The sequence below is a fragment of the Protomyctophum parallelum genome, assembly GCF_964188405.1.
Source record: "Protomyctophum parallelum genome assembly, chromosome: 14".
Lineage (NCBI taxonomy): Eukaryota > Metazoa > Chordata > Actinopteri > Myctophiformes > Myctophidae > Protomyctophum > Protomyctophum parallelum.
Genome location: NC_139709.1, coordinates 48612453 through 48627007, shown reverse-complemented (window position 1 = coordinate 48627007; position 14555 = coordinate 48612453). Strand labels below are relative to the sequence as shown.

Here is a 14555-nt window from a genome sequence, read left to right as displayed (position 1 = left end):
GGAACCCCCAGGGGTCCTTGAGGGAGTTCCAGGGGGTCCCAAAGCAAAATGACAGGCTATCATTAGCCGCTGCTGAAGGTATAGGCTGCAAAGACGGGGAGAATACGAGACAGAATAAAGGTTTCTAAAAAAAAAAAAAGGAGACATGCTCTTAGTCTTAAAGCTACAACGTGCAAAGTTTTGCTTTGTGTCTCGTGCCTTCCTTGTGAACCCCTCACCCAAAAATGCCTGAGACTGAACACCCCCCCCCCCGCCCCCACCCCAACCTGCCATCGAGTCTTCACCCCCCCCCCCCACCCCACCCCCCCAAAAAAAAGAAGGAAAAAAAAGAAGAAAAATATTATCGCTTTACACAAGGACGTACTTCTCCTCTCTCCACGGACACTTCCCCTCCTCACAAAAGTTCTCCTCCCTTAAACATTAAGGAACTTGTACCGTTTGCTTTTTTTTTTGTGAAATTATTATTATTTTTAATTCGTTTTAACGTCGTCTTGAAAACCCCCGGCGTCGTCGTGTGCTTCTTTCGTTGGTCTTGTCTTGGCGCCGGCCCCGCCTGCTCATCATCATCATCTGGCCCCGCCTCCTTAGCATCGGGGTGGTTTGTAAAAAATGGAAGGGGATGTGGGGGGGATTGATCGACTTCTATACGGTTAAACCAACCACTTCTGGGTCAAACCAAAAAATGTAAACCCAACCCTTTAGTCATGTGGGGTCTGGGGATCCCCAGCAGTTATGGGGGTCTGCAGGCCCTAATGGATACAGAACTTGGGGGTCCGTGAAAAATATATATAAAAAGGTTTGAGAACCAGTCTTAGTCCTAGCAGTGAGAAACCTGGTGGAGAGTTCATATTGATAGTATGTGAGGTGGGGGTGGGGAAGGGGGAGGGAGGGGGAGGGGGCGACTGCCAGTTTGAGTGTTCTTAAAACAAGACTGGGATGAAAATAAATCCCAGTTAACAGCCGGTGAGCGACCTGTGCGGTGCGTGGCTGTAAAAAAAAAAAAGGGGAAAAAAAGAAGAAGAAACAAACCAAATCATATAAATAGAGAGGAGACAGGGAGGGCTGGATGGATGGATGAATGGATGGATGGATGAAGGGAGGAGTGGAACGCCTCCTCCTCCTCCTCCTCTCTCTCTCTTCATAACTTCTCCTTGGAGATCACCCAGATGAACGGGCCAGACTGATCCTCGATGATCTGCTTCACCTCCTCGTAGATCTCCTCCAACGTGTCGCCCTGCACGATGGCTGCACCGTGGGAGAACCAGCAGTTAATAGTTAGTTAACGATGGCTGCACCGTGGGAGAACCAGCAGTTAATAGTTAGTTAACGATGGCTGCACCATGGGAGAACCAGCGGTTAATAGTTAGTTAACGATGGCTGCACCGTGGGAGAACCAGCGGTTAATAGTTAGTTAACGATGGCTGCACCGTGGGAGAACCAGCAGTTAATAGTTAGTTAACGATGGCTGCACCGTGGGAGAACCAGCGCTTAATAGTTAGTTAACGATGGCTGCACCGTGGGAGAACCAGCAGTTAATAGTTAGTTAACGATGGCTGCACCGTGGGAGAACCAGCAGTTAATAGTTAGTTAACGATGGCTGCACCATGGGAGAACCAGCAGTTAATAGTTAGTTAACGATGGCTGCACCGTGGGAGAACCAGCAGTTAATAGTTAGTTAACGATGGCTGCACCGTGGGAGAACCAGCAGTTAATAGTTAGTTAACGATGGCTGCACCGTGGGAGAACCAGCAGTTAATAGTTAGTTAACGATGGCTGCACCGTGGGAGAACCAGCGCTTAATAGTTAGTTAACGATGGCGATTCAATTAAATGTAGTGGAGTAAAAGTACAATATTTAATGAAATATGATAGGAGGTGTTGGGGTGTTACCTGTAAAATGCTCGGTGAACTCCTGCTCCAGCTTGGTTGCTCTGTCAAAGGTTTTCCTGCCCTGCTCCTCCGATAGTCTCTTGTTCATCTCCCTGAAACGCCATTGCAGGTTAGAATCCCCCCAGAGAGCATAACCATGGACACGCCGTATACATGGAAACCTCTTATCTCCATATGCCAACTTATTGTGGTTTTATTTCATCATTAACGCCCTGCTTAATCATACTTCAGTGTCACACAAAAGCATCAAATGTAGCAGATCCGCGAACATGTCGATCTGCTACTTTTGATGCTTTTGAAGTTGAATCCTGAAAAGTAACAGTTTTGGACATATGAGGTTTCCACCCGACAGAGACGATATTTGTGTGTGGGTTTGTGTGCATGCGTGCGCATTATAAACATAGCGAGGGCTCACATGATGTTCTCTACAGACTTGGGTTTGATGAAGACAGCGATGGGATGCAGCTGTGCCAACTGCAGCCTCTTTATGGCGTTACCAGATACGTCCAGGATGCAATGTTTACCCTGAAATAAACAATAACATCATTCATCATCATCAAGTTAACTGCAGTCTCTTCATGGTGTCGCCATGAAGAGAGAGGTAAGGTGGCTCAGGCCATACTATTGTCATGAAGAGAGAGATAAGGTGGCTCAGGCCATACTATTGTCAGCGAAGAGAGAGATAAGGTGGCTCACGCCATACTATTGTCAGCGAAGATATAAGCCATTAAGACCTGGAATGCATCCGTGTCATCTTAGCTTTTAACCACTGTAACCATTATTTTAAACTTGATGCTGAAACTAGCTGTTGAAAAATAGCAGATCCAGCAGGCCCTCATTTATCAATTGAGTGTAAAATCTGCCCCAAATTCGAGTGTAGGTTTTGTAGTACACCTACGTCGCCATGGCATTTATAAAGTGATCGCAAACAGCTGATCCTTCCTTAATTTCATTCCTAGCAGTGATAAATGTGACGGCTGAAATCAATCTGGCACGCCCTATGAAATCAAGCCTCGCCCTCGTTTTTGCGACATGCACAACTGCAATATGACCAAACAATGCATGGTAACCATAGTTACACAATGGAAAAAGCAAATAAAAAAGCATACACACACACACACACAGACGCACGCATGCACACGCAACTTGCAAGCCCAACTGGTGTGTATCTTAAATATATAAAGAACGAACACCTGGGCCCAGGCCGTAGCGTAACGGTCTGGGCACCGGACTGGTGATCCAGTCGCGGTGTGCCGCGGGTTCGACTCCCGGACCCGACACGGCCTTTACCGCATGTCATCCCCCCATCTCTCTCCCGTTTCCTGTCAGCCTACTTTCTGTCCCTTAAAAAAAAATCAATAAAAGGCGTAAGCCGCAAAAAATATCTTAAAAAAAAAAAAAAGAACGAACACCTGCATGAATTAAATAAAGCTGTAGGCCTACCCTGTCTGTTTCTCCTCTCGCCTCGCTTGCCTTTCTGGTTAGTAAACCACAGCATGCAAGCCACCTTTGTTTTAAATGGTCCCCCAAACCATTTACACTTCACACCTATCGGCCGGGGATGCGCTTCCCCCCACCCAAAATATATTAGTGAACGAAAACCTGAACCTGTGAACCATGAATGAAATAACAAATAGGCGCGCACACACGCTGCTGTTTTGCAAATAGGTGCATCTCCTCCCTCCTGTCTGTCTGTCTCTATCACTGTGGTCGGTGGTCCGTCCATGACACCGTGACCATGCACGTTTATGACAATCTATTTAGCTTGCCTCGCGAGTTGTTGCAGTGGCTGGGCTGTCAACTGTCAATTATATGAATGTGCTGCCTAAACCAGCCCAGTGTACATGGCACTGGTGGGCTGGCTGGGTTAGCCTATCTCCTTGCGCTGGTACGGCACATTTGGCATTCGAGCGACACGTTGGGTGTTTATCCTTAAAACGACGAGATGTAACTCGAGAAAGGGGGATTCCAGCACAGGCAGCGCAAATCCTCGCATACGGTATGTGCTCATGCTAAACGGAAAACACTGCTTAAATGGCTTAAGCATCTAAACTTGCAACGATTTTAATTGCTTGTAGCCTAAAGTTGGTAATCTCCTACCAATTTCATAATCTCCTACCAATTTCATATGACACAAAGACACATCGTTGATGTAGGCCTATTCCTTTTTTTCTTTACATATACATACAGTTTTATATTAACATTTTAGGATTGAATACATATGTTTCGATGCCTGTGACAGCATCTCAGCTGGTCAAACAATGCTGCTCCGCTGTTCTATGACAGAAAAACTGAATGCCATCGTACCTTCTCTGCCACCTCTCGCACCGACTGGACGCTGGTCCCGTACAGGTGGTTGTTGTACTGGCCCGCCTCGATGAACTTGTGCTCCTGGATGTCCTTCTCCATCTGCTCCCTGGACACCACAAAGTGGTAGTCCCTGGCGTCCACCTCGTAGTCGCGCTTAGGACGCGTTGTGTCTGGACACACACACACACACACACACACACACACACACACACATATATACACACACACACACACACACACACACACACACACACACACACACGATGGAGTTTAGAACAAACATGGGAAAGTTATCATTCTACACTGCTCTCAGTCTGCCACCAAAATGGGGAATGACCTTGACACCATCGATTACCATCCATTATTTGACATGTATTATTGCGTAATTATACAGCTATGTGTGTCCCTGGGTCTGTCTGTCCAAGCACGAACATAGCGTTATAGTGTTTGTTCACCACCAAGTGTCACTGTTGCACAGCCTAACACACAGACACAGTACAGTACAGTACAGTACAGTACAGTACCACTCACTGCAGATTTTTTAGGTTTTCTGACATCAATTGCACCCCAAAAACCTGAACTTTGAACATTCAGTGAATTTTCTGTGCTCTGGGGTTTTCTGAATAAAACAGGCACTCTGATCTGCCTGTGGACTGTGATGTCACCGTCCACAAATCCCAATGGATTGACAGACAAATCCCCAACAGTGACATCTGCTGGCAAATTGTTATGTTTTTATCGTAGCTCAAAAGGCTTCGGAACACACAGAGAAAACCCCAGACCACAGAAAACCCACTGAATGTTCAGGTTGTTTGGGTGTAATTGAGGTTATAAAACCCAAAAGAAAAACAAACAAAAAAAATCAATGAAAATTAATGTCACAAAATCGGCGGGACTCACGTGGGACACAGGAGCCAAACTTGTCGGGGAACTCCGAGATGAGGTCATCGTTGATCCTGTCCTTCATAGGGCCCAGGATGATGACGGGACGGGTGTAGTTCACTGGAACACAACAAACTACATCAACAACATGCCAGGACGGGTGTAGTTCACAAACTACATCAACAACATGCCAGGACGGGTGTAGTTCACTGGAACACAACAAACTACATCAACAACATGCCAGGACGGGTGTAGTTCACTGGAACACAACAAACTACATCAACAACATGCCAGGACGGGTGTAGTTCACAAACTACATCAACAACATGCCAGGACGGGTGTAGTTCACTGGAACACAACAAACTACATCAACAGCATGCCAGGACGGGTGTAGTTCACTGGAACACAACAAACTACATCAACAACATGCCAGGACGGGTGTAGTTCACAAACTACATCAACAACATGCCAGGACGGGTGTAGTTCACTGGAACACAACAAACTACATCAACAGCATGCCAGGACGGGTGTAGTTCACTGGAACACAACAAACTACATCAACAGCATGCCAGGACGGGTGTAGTTCACTGGAACACAACAAACTACATCAACAACATGCCAGGACGGGTGTAGTTCACTGGAACACAACAAACTACATCAACAACATGCCAGGACGGGTGTAGTTCACAAACTACATCAACAGCATGCCAGGACGGGTGTAGTTCACTGGAACACAACAAACTACATCAACAACATGCCAGGACAGGTGTAGTTCACTGGAACACAACAAACTACATCAACAACATGCCAGGACGGGTGTAGTTCACAAACTACATCAACAACATGCCAGGACGGGTGTAGTTCACTGGAACACAACAAACTACATCAACAACATGCCAGGACGGGTGTAGTTCACAAACTACATCAACAACATGCCAGGACGGGTGTAGTTCACTGGAACACAACAAACTACATCAACAGCATGCCAGGACGGGTGTAGTTCACTGGAACACAACAAACTACATCAACAACATGCCAGGACGGGTGTAGTTCACTGGAACACAACAAACTACATCAACAGCATGCCAGGACGGGTGTAGTTCACACACTACATCAACAACATGCCAGGACGGGTGTAGTTCACAAACTACATCAACAACATGCCAGGACGGGTGTAGTTCACTGGAACACAACAAACTACATCAACAGCATGCCAGGACGGGTGTAGTTCACAAACTACATCAACAACATGCCAGGACGGGTGTAGTTCACTGGAACACAACAAACTACATCAACAGCATGCCAGGACGGGTGTAGTTCACTGGAACACAACAAACTACATCAACAACATGCCAGGACGGGTGTAGTTCACAAACTACATCAACAACATGCCAGGACGGGTGTAGTTCACTGGAACACAACAAACTACATCAACAGCATGCCAGGACGGGTGTAGTTCACTGGAACACAACAAACTACATCAACAACATGCCAGGACGGGTGTAGTTCACTGGAACACAACAAACTACATCAACAACATGCCAGGACAGGTGTAGTTCACAAACTACATCAACAGCATGCCAGGACGGGTGTAGTTCACTGGAACACAACAAACTACATCAACAACATGCCAGGACAGGTGTAGTTCACTGGAACACAACAAACTACATCAACAACATGCCAGGACGGGTGTAGTTCACAAACTACATCAACAACATGCCAGGACGGGTGTAGTTCACTGGAACACAACAAACTACATCAACAGCATGCCAGGACGGGTGTAGTTCACTGGAACACAACAAACTACATCAACAACATGCCAGGACGGGTGTAGTTCACTGGAACACAACAAACTACATCAACAGCATGCCAGGACGGGTGTAGTTCACACACTACATCAACAACATGCCAGGACGGGTGTAGTTCACAAACTACATCAACAACATGCCAGGACGGGTGTAGTTCACTGGAACACAACAAACTACATCAACAGCATGCCAGGACGGGTGTAGTTCACAAACTACATCAACAACATGCCAGGACGGGTGTAGTTCACTGGAACACAACAAACTACATCAACAGCATGCCAGGACGGGTGTAGTTCACTGGAACACAACAAACTACATCAACAACATGCCAGGACGGGTGTAGTTCACAAACTACATCAACAACATGCCAGGACGGGTGTAGTTCACTGGAACACAACAAACTACATCAACAGCATGCCAGGACGGGTGTAGTTCACTGGAACACAACAAACTACATCAACAACATGCCAGGACGGGTGTAGTTCACTGGAACACAACAAACTACATCAACAACATGCCAGGACAGGTGTAGTTCACAAACTACATCAACAGCATGCCAGGACGGGTGTAGTTCACTGGAACACAACAAACTACATCAACAACATGCCAGGACAGGTGTAGTTCACTGGAACACAACAAACTACATCAACAACATGCCAGGACGGGTGTAGTTCACAAACTACATCAACAACATGCCAGGACGGGTGTAGTTCACAAACTACATCAACAGCATGCCAGGACGGGTGTAGTTCACTGGAACACAACAAACTACATCAACAACATGCCAGGACGGGTGTAGTTCACAAACTACATCAACAACATGCCAGGACGGGTGTAGTTCACTGGAACACAACACACTACATCAACAACATGCCAGGACGGGTGTAGTTCACAAACTACATCAACAACATGCCAGGACGGGTGTAGTTCACTGGAACACAACAAACTACATCAACAACATGCCAGGACGGGTGTAGTTCACTGGAACACAACAAACTACATCAACAACATGCCAGGACGGGTGTAGTTCACTGGAACGCAACACAATGACGAACTGGTGGTGGAAAGTAACTAAGTACATTTACTTAACGGGTATATTTTACCCAATGTAAAAATATTGCATGCAAAATATTTCTCATCAAAGAATATTGAAGTAGAGCAATACATGGCAACTTGAGGTACTCTTCTTCAATATTCCATCATGACTTTACACAAAAATATAATATAATAGATAGATATCATGGTGGGGCAAAATGTGAACATATTGGACATATGAGGTTTCCACACGACAGACGCACACACATCTGACAGTCTTGGTGCCAATGGCGTATTGACCCTCTGAGAACAGACACATAGCAGGGGTCAAGGGTCACAGACTCACCTTCCTGCTGGCTGACGGGTTCATAGGAGATGACGTATTCCTCCTGGCCACCTAGAGGCGCCACGGAGCACCACAGAGGAAGAAGAGGAAGTTGTTCACACAGGGAAACGAGCACAGCGCAGCCGTTCATATGGAGACGTTTCAACCAGGGGTCATCGCCATGCTGGCTTGTCGTGGGCATTTGTCAAAATTCATTTTTTTTTCTCGCCACGGACATACACAGTTAGCCCTGAATGACCAGAACAGGTCTGTAACTCTGAGTGTACAAATGCAACCGTCAGGGGTCCTTGCAAATAACACATTTGAGAACAACTAGTACAAGTGGACTGTCATATGAAAGCAGGGAATCATAGCTTCAAATTGACATATTGGTTGTTCAGTTTGACCCACCAGTTTTGGAGATATGGCTTATAGAGTAATGTCTTGCAGGAAACAGCGAGTTGAGAAAACAGGCTTGAAAGGTTCACTGCTGTGGTCTCTAGCATTACACCTAGCTACATGTTTAAGCATTTATTTCATATTTACATGTCGATTTCAGCTCTGACACTTATTTCAGACATGCTCTAGTATGGGTCTGCCTGTGCCATTAACTCATTTTGGATTAAATATAATTTAAATGTAGTTTTTCTCCTCTGGTGAACAGCTGGAAGTTAGACAATGGCAGGCTCTCAATCAAATCTGGTCACATATGAAGAAAACCTGGAGACTTGACATTCAGTAATTGGGTCTTATGATCAAAATAAAAACATTATAATGGTGTGTGGAAAAGGAGAAACAGACATTTGCCACGGACACATTTGTCTGTGTACGGACATATTGATGACTCCTGGTTTCAACACCTGGAAGGACTTAGTTTATGGAGACGTTTCGACTATAGCTAATGAACAGGAAAGAGTACAAGTATGGATGCCGAATGAGGACAAACAGAGGAAATGGGGAGTTTCACTTTTCACTTAGGTACATTTTTATAAAATATTAATATTTGTAATCATTTTAATAACATATATACTTCTGTTATACATATACACAAATTATTTCAATATACACACATCGATTTGCCAAAAATAACAGGTCTACAAGCTTGCGTGAGCTTGTAGATTGGGGCTATTTTGGGCAAACGTTCCCCCCAGAATATTGATGCTGGGGGTTCAAGTGCATAATGAATCGCTATTATTTTTGCCACAATAATCGTGACATGTAATTTTCATATCGTCCCATCCCTAACACAAACACACAAACACACACACACACACACACACACACACACACACACACACACACACACACACCTCAGTGTCCATGCAACGCTGTCAGAACATCAACATAACCCGCCTTTTTTAGACACAGTCTTTCTCAAAGCAGAGAGAGGGACGAAGCTGCAAGGATGTTGGACATATAGCTGTGTGTGTGGTGCGAGGTGTTGGACATATAGCTGTGTGTGTGGTGCGAGGTGTTGGACATAGCTGTGTGTGTGGTGCGAGGTGTTGGACATATAGCTGTGTGTGTGGTGCGAGGTGTTGGACATATAGCTGTGTGTGTGGTGCGAGGTGTTGGACATAGCTGTGTGTGTGGTGCGAGGTGTTGGACATATAGCTGTGTGTGTGGTGCGAGGTGTTGGACATATAGCTGTGTGCGAGGTGCGAGGTGTTGGACATAGCTGTGTGTGTGGTGCGAGGTGTTGGACATAGCTGTGTGTGTGGTGCGAGGTGTTGGACATAGCTGTGTGTGTGGTGCGAGGTGTTGGACATAGCTGTGTGCGTGGTGCGAGGTGTTGGACATAGCTGTGTGTGTGGTGCGAGGTGTTGGACATAGCTGTGTGCGAGGTGAGGGCATCATGCAGTTATTTCCCAGTCAGCGATAAGCAATCAACAGCGAGTTAGAAGAATCAAGTAAAGTTATGTAGGTACGCAAGTCATCCAGATAGCTAGCTGTTAAGCTACATTCAGTGTAAGCCGGTTCTGGGAGGTAATCATGGTGTAAAAAAAATATTTATCTCCGCTTTCGGGCAGAAACCAGCTAACTTCAAAACATTTCTTTTTCAGAAGAAAATAAATAAATATGTATATATATATATATATATATATATATATATATATATATATTTTTTTTTTCATTTTTTTTCTCTGAAAAATAAATGTTTTGAAGTTAGCTGGTTTCTGCCCGAAAGCGGAGATAAATATTTTTATTAGACAAAGCAATACTGCCTCATCATTGGTATTGTGACTTTATTATATTGTCAATTACTTGCATGAGACCTCTCATGCATGGGGGGTGGAGTTAGCTGGTTTAGTCGAAAGTTTATATTAAGGTCCAATGGAGTTGGCTGGTTTTGTCAGCTTTTTAATGCTGTTCATTGCTTCAATGTTTTTTTTAACCAACACACAGACGTAAAGGGTGTTCAATAGCATTGATTTATATACATTAAAAAAATAGAAAAACTCAAAAACTTTAGTCAGCTGGATTCTGCCGGACGAGAAAATTAAGATGAAGGAAATTAATGGAGGCAGTATATTCGTATCAGCGGTGAGGTGGAAGCCAGAGACGTGGTTGTTGGGAGACTTACGGTAACTACTCTCACTATCGCTGGCGTTAGACGTCACATGTTCTGCAAACACAACACAACAGGGTCAGAACACTACAACACCCACAATCCTTTGAGACAACACTGGACACACAGTCACATGGTGTCCTACTACAGCACAACGTCAATTATTATTAACCACTTTAACCCAGGTGTCACGGTTTTTATTGACACGTTACAAATTATTGACATCAATTAATTAATTGACATAAATGTCTTATCTTACAAGCCATTTTTAGAATAGCTAAAGTATAAACTAGGCTATAGGAATTGTGGTAAGTGGTTAATAACATCATACTAATAATAACAATTAACGACAAAATAACACAAAGGACATTTAATATAATTAACACCATACACCCAAGAGAAAACAAATGAAAATCAACTTGAATCAGACATCTCATTTTCACACACACACACACACACACACACACACACACACACACACACACACACACACACACACACACACACACACACACACACACACACACACACACACACACACACACACACACACACACACACACACACACACACACACACACACACACACACACAAGAGCTCAAGTTGACTGATTAAAACTCTGATCAGGGCTTTGTAGCTAAAGTGACAAAAGTGAGTTGATCAGTGAAGCTTCCTTGTTCCCCATGCTGGTCCTGGACCAGTGCAGATGTCCACACACACTTACTGTACCACAGCACTATACACGCACACAGAGAGAGAGTGAGAGTGAGAGTGAGAGTGAGAGAGAGAGAGAGAGAGAGAGAGAGAGAGAGAGAGAGAGAGAGATCGACAGTGGAACGGAACTCCCCACAAAGGTCAAGACACACAGACATTTGAGGAGACAGAAAGACAGATGGACAGGGTGGAATGAGACAAACTTTGTTGACTGTGTGTGTTTGTGTCTGTCTGTGTGTGTGTGTGTGTGTGTGTGTGTGCGTGCGTGCGAGAGAGGTGTTTGCGTGTGTGCGGTTGTGTAAAATGTGCTGTGCAGTACATGAATGTGTGTTGATTTGTACATATACAGTATAGTGTTATGTGCGGCATGTATGCCGTGTATCCAAGCCACCTGTGTGTTTGTGTGTGTACATGTTGTCTTCTATGCTGTAAATGCTTGCATTTGTGTGTGTGTATATATAGTATCGTGTGTGTAACTGTGTACTGTGTGTGTGTGTGTGTGTGTATGCAGTATGTATGCAGTACATTTGAGGCTGTGTGTCCAGCAGGTTCTTCTGCCTACAACTATTCTTCCAACGATGAATCGAATCAACACACAAGGACGTTGCACTTCGGCAGCACTTTTAGCCACTCCGTATCAAACAGGAAAAATAGCCAATCTCACAACACATTGCCAAAGTATTTTTACCATATTTCTTTTGCGGAATACTTTTTTTTTTTTTGCTGAATGGCCATCCTGCTTGAACGGGAGAGGTTTTATGCATACAAGATAAGCTTCAGTCTGTGTAGGGCCTAAATGGAAACAAGACTACGGTACTAAACCCCTTATCTCAAAACTTCTTTGCCTTTTTTTTTTACTATTTTGAAAAATATTTTTGAATAGTTCAAATAGCCGATCTAGAAGCTCAACGTGTTGATGTAGATTGGCTGGTTTTTCAAAATAGGATAGCATTAGGGATAAGGGGTTTAGCACTGACCAAACTATAGGATAGCATTAGGTATAAGGGGTTTAGCACTGACGAAACTAGGGCCCAAATGTTTGACTGTACTCGGTTGCTGTTATTTTTTTCTAAAAAAGTAATCAATCAATCAATCAATCAATCAATCAATCAATGTACTACGTGTTTACATGGCTGCCATGTTGGAGAAAAGAAAAAAAAAGACGGATTGATTCAGGTTTGCCGTCTCCATGGGGTCTGTTGTTCATAGTGTCAGTCTGCCATGGAGAAATAACAGCCCTCAGATTGATCAGAATTCAGCCGAGCAGAGTACCATGCTGGTAATCATACAGATAGGCTAAAATAGATAGATAGGCTAAACTTTCTTCAGGTGAACAAAGCTCATTGTTTAACACGCTCTGTGACTGTCCATAGTCTCATAATAACATGTCCTTCCCATATAGCCTACGTATTTTAGCACGGCTAGCTAAAACAGAAGTTCCTGAAGGACACAGGGCAGGTGTGGCCAGGGTGGGGTTGGGGACTGGGAGCCAGGGTTCCAGGGTGGGGGGCCAGGGACCAGGGTGGGGTTGGGTTTGAGGCCAGGGTGGGGTGGGGGGGGGTTTAGGGCGGGGGTGGGGTTGGGTCCAGGGTGGGGTGGGGAGCCAGGGACCAGGGTGGGGTTGGGTTTGAGGCTAGGGTAGGGTGGGGTTTGAGGCCAGGGTAGGGTGGGGTGGGGGAGTTTGAGGCTGCAGGGGGACTTACTGTATCCTTTAGAGAGCATGTCATCAGAGTTGTCCTGTGGAGCGATCAGCAGAGAGCCAGACAAACGACAAGAACAAAACAACCGTCGGACGACAACAACGTTACGAGAGAGAGCGAGAGAGAGAGAGAGAGAGAGAGCGAGAGAGAGAGAGAGAGAGAGAGAGAGAGCAGCAGAGGGGACTGCTGGTGTCGCCCCCCAGTGGACACACCCAGGACAGGGCAACAGGGCCGATAATGTTGTTGTACTAAAGTAGGAAGGGGCGTGGCTAGGAATACAGTGAGTGTTGTCAAATGGTCGCAGGTTTGATCCCTGCAAAGACCATTGCTCTGTTGAAGTGCCCTTGGGCAAGGCACTCAACTACCCGGAGTGGCATTGAAGTGGGTGAGATATATAATATATATATGTCACCCATTCTTGAGATAAGGGACAAAACTTTTTTCAAACTGGATTTTTTTTTTTTTTAAGATACATTCAAATCAAATGGATGTATTTGTAGACACAGGTCTCAACTACCAATATTGAGAAGGAACAGGTTTTTCGCATAACATTTCTTTCTAAAATGGGACATTTATGCACTTAATACCCGATTCATGTCAACTCCGTCAGACACACTAAAATACCTTTTAATTGAATTTGATAATTTCAACAATAATATAAAGTCCTCAGTTCTCTTATAATGGCTTTCAGTAATCAAGTTAAGTAATACAATTATTTTAATATAGTTTTTTTCCAATATCACACTATTATGAAATATCCAATTTCTCAAATCCGTCATTTCAACCTCTATTTTCAATATTATAACATGAAAACCATGTAAAAAAAATAAATAATCATCATTACGTATCATTTCAGTTGGTGTTTCAATACATATGCACAAAATATTTAACATCACATTTTCTATTTCTTTGGAAATTAACAAAAACATCACGGGACGAACATCTGACGGAGTTGACGAACATCTGACGGAGTTGACAAGTTTAACTGATTTAGGTTCTAGATCACCTAGGATCTTGATTCTGGTGACTAATCCCACATTTTCAAGGATGAGGAATACAGTGGTACTATTTATATTGGCCCTGTGACCATGGCAGCCATTTTCAAAATGGCAGCCACCTGCTGTTATCTTACAATAACTCAAGTTCTACACCACCTAGGATCTTGATTCTGATGACTAATCCTACATTTTCAATGAGGAGGAATACAGTTTTATCTATTTAGATTTATCCCGTGACAATGGCAGCCATTTAAAAAAAATGGTGGACCTGCTATTATTTTACCAATTTAGTCAGGGAATAGGCCTATTATCAGAATAATGTCA

General features: G+C 44.2%; 1 protein-coding gene across 3 annotated transcripts in view; it reads right to left on the bottom strand.

Annotated features, from left to right (window-relative positions):
* Nucleotides 1-308: 308 nt before the first annotated feature.
* Nucleotides 309-14555, bottom strand: part of dlg1b (discs large MAGUK scaffold protein 1b) — a gene marked incomplete at its 5' end in the record, with an annotated part of 78054 nt that continues 63807 nt past the window's right edge. For 2 of the 3 annotated variants that reach the window (XM_083781563.1, XM_083781564.1), the window contains 7 exons: nt 309-1245; nt 1890-1981; nt 2305-2414; nt 4197-4369; nt 5100-5201; nt 8271-8321; nt 10834-10875. In XM_083781563.1, the coding sequence (XP_083637689.1) occupies nt 1139-1245; nt 1890-1981; nt 2305-2414; nt 4197-4369; nt 5100-5201; nt 8271-8321; nt 10834-10875 (677 nt within the window). In that variant the 3' untranslated portion in view covers nt 309-1138. Of the gene's footprint in view, nt 1246-1889; nt 1982-2304; nt 2415-4196; nt 4370-5099; nt 5202-8270; nt 8322-10833; nt 10876-13236; nt 13271-14555 lie in introns of all 3 variants that reach the window. The other variant, XM_083781565.1, reaches the window with a different exon arrangement.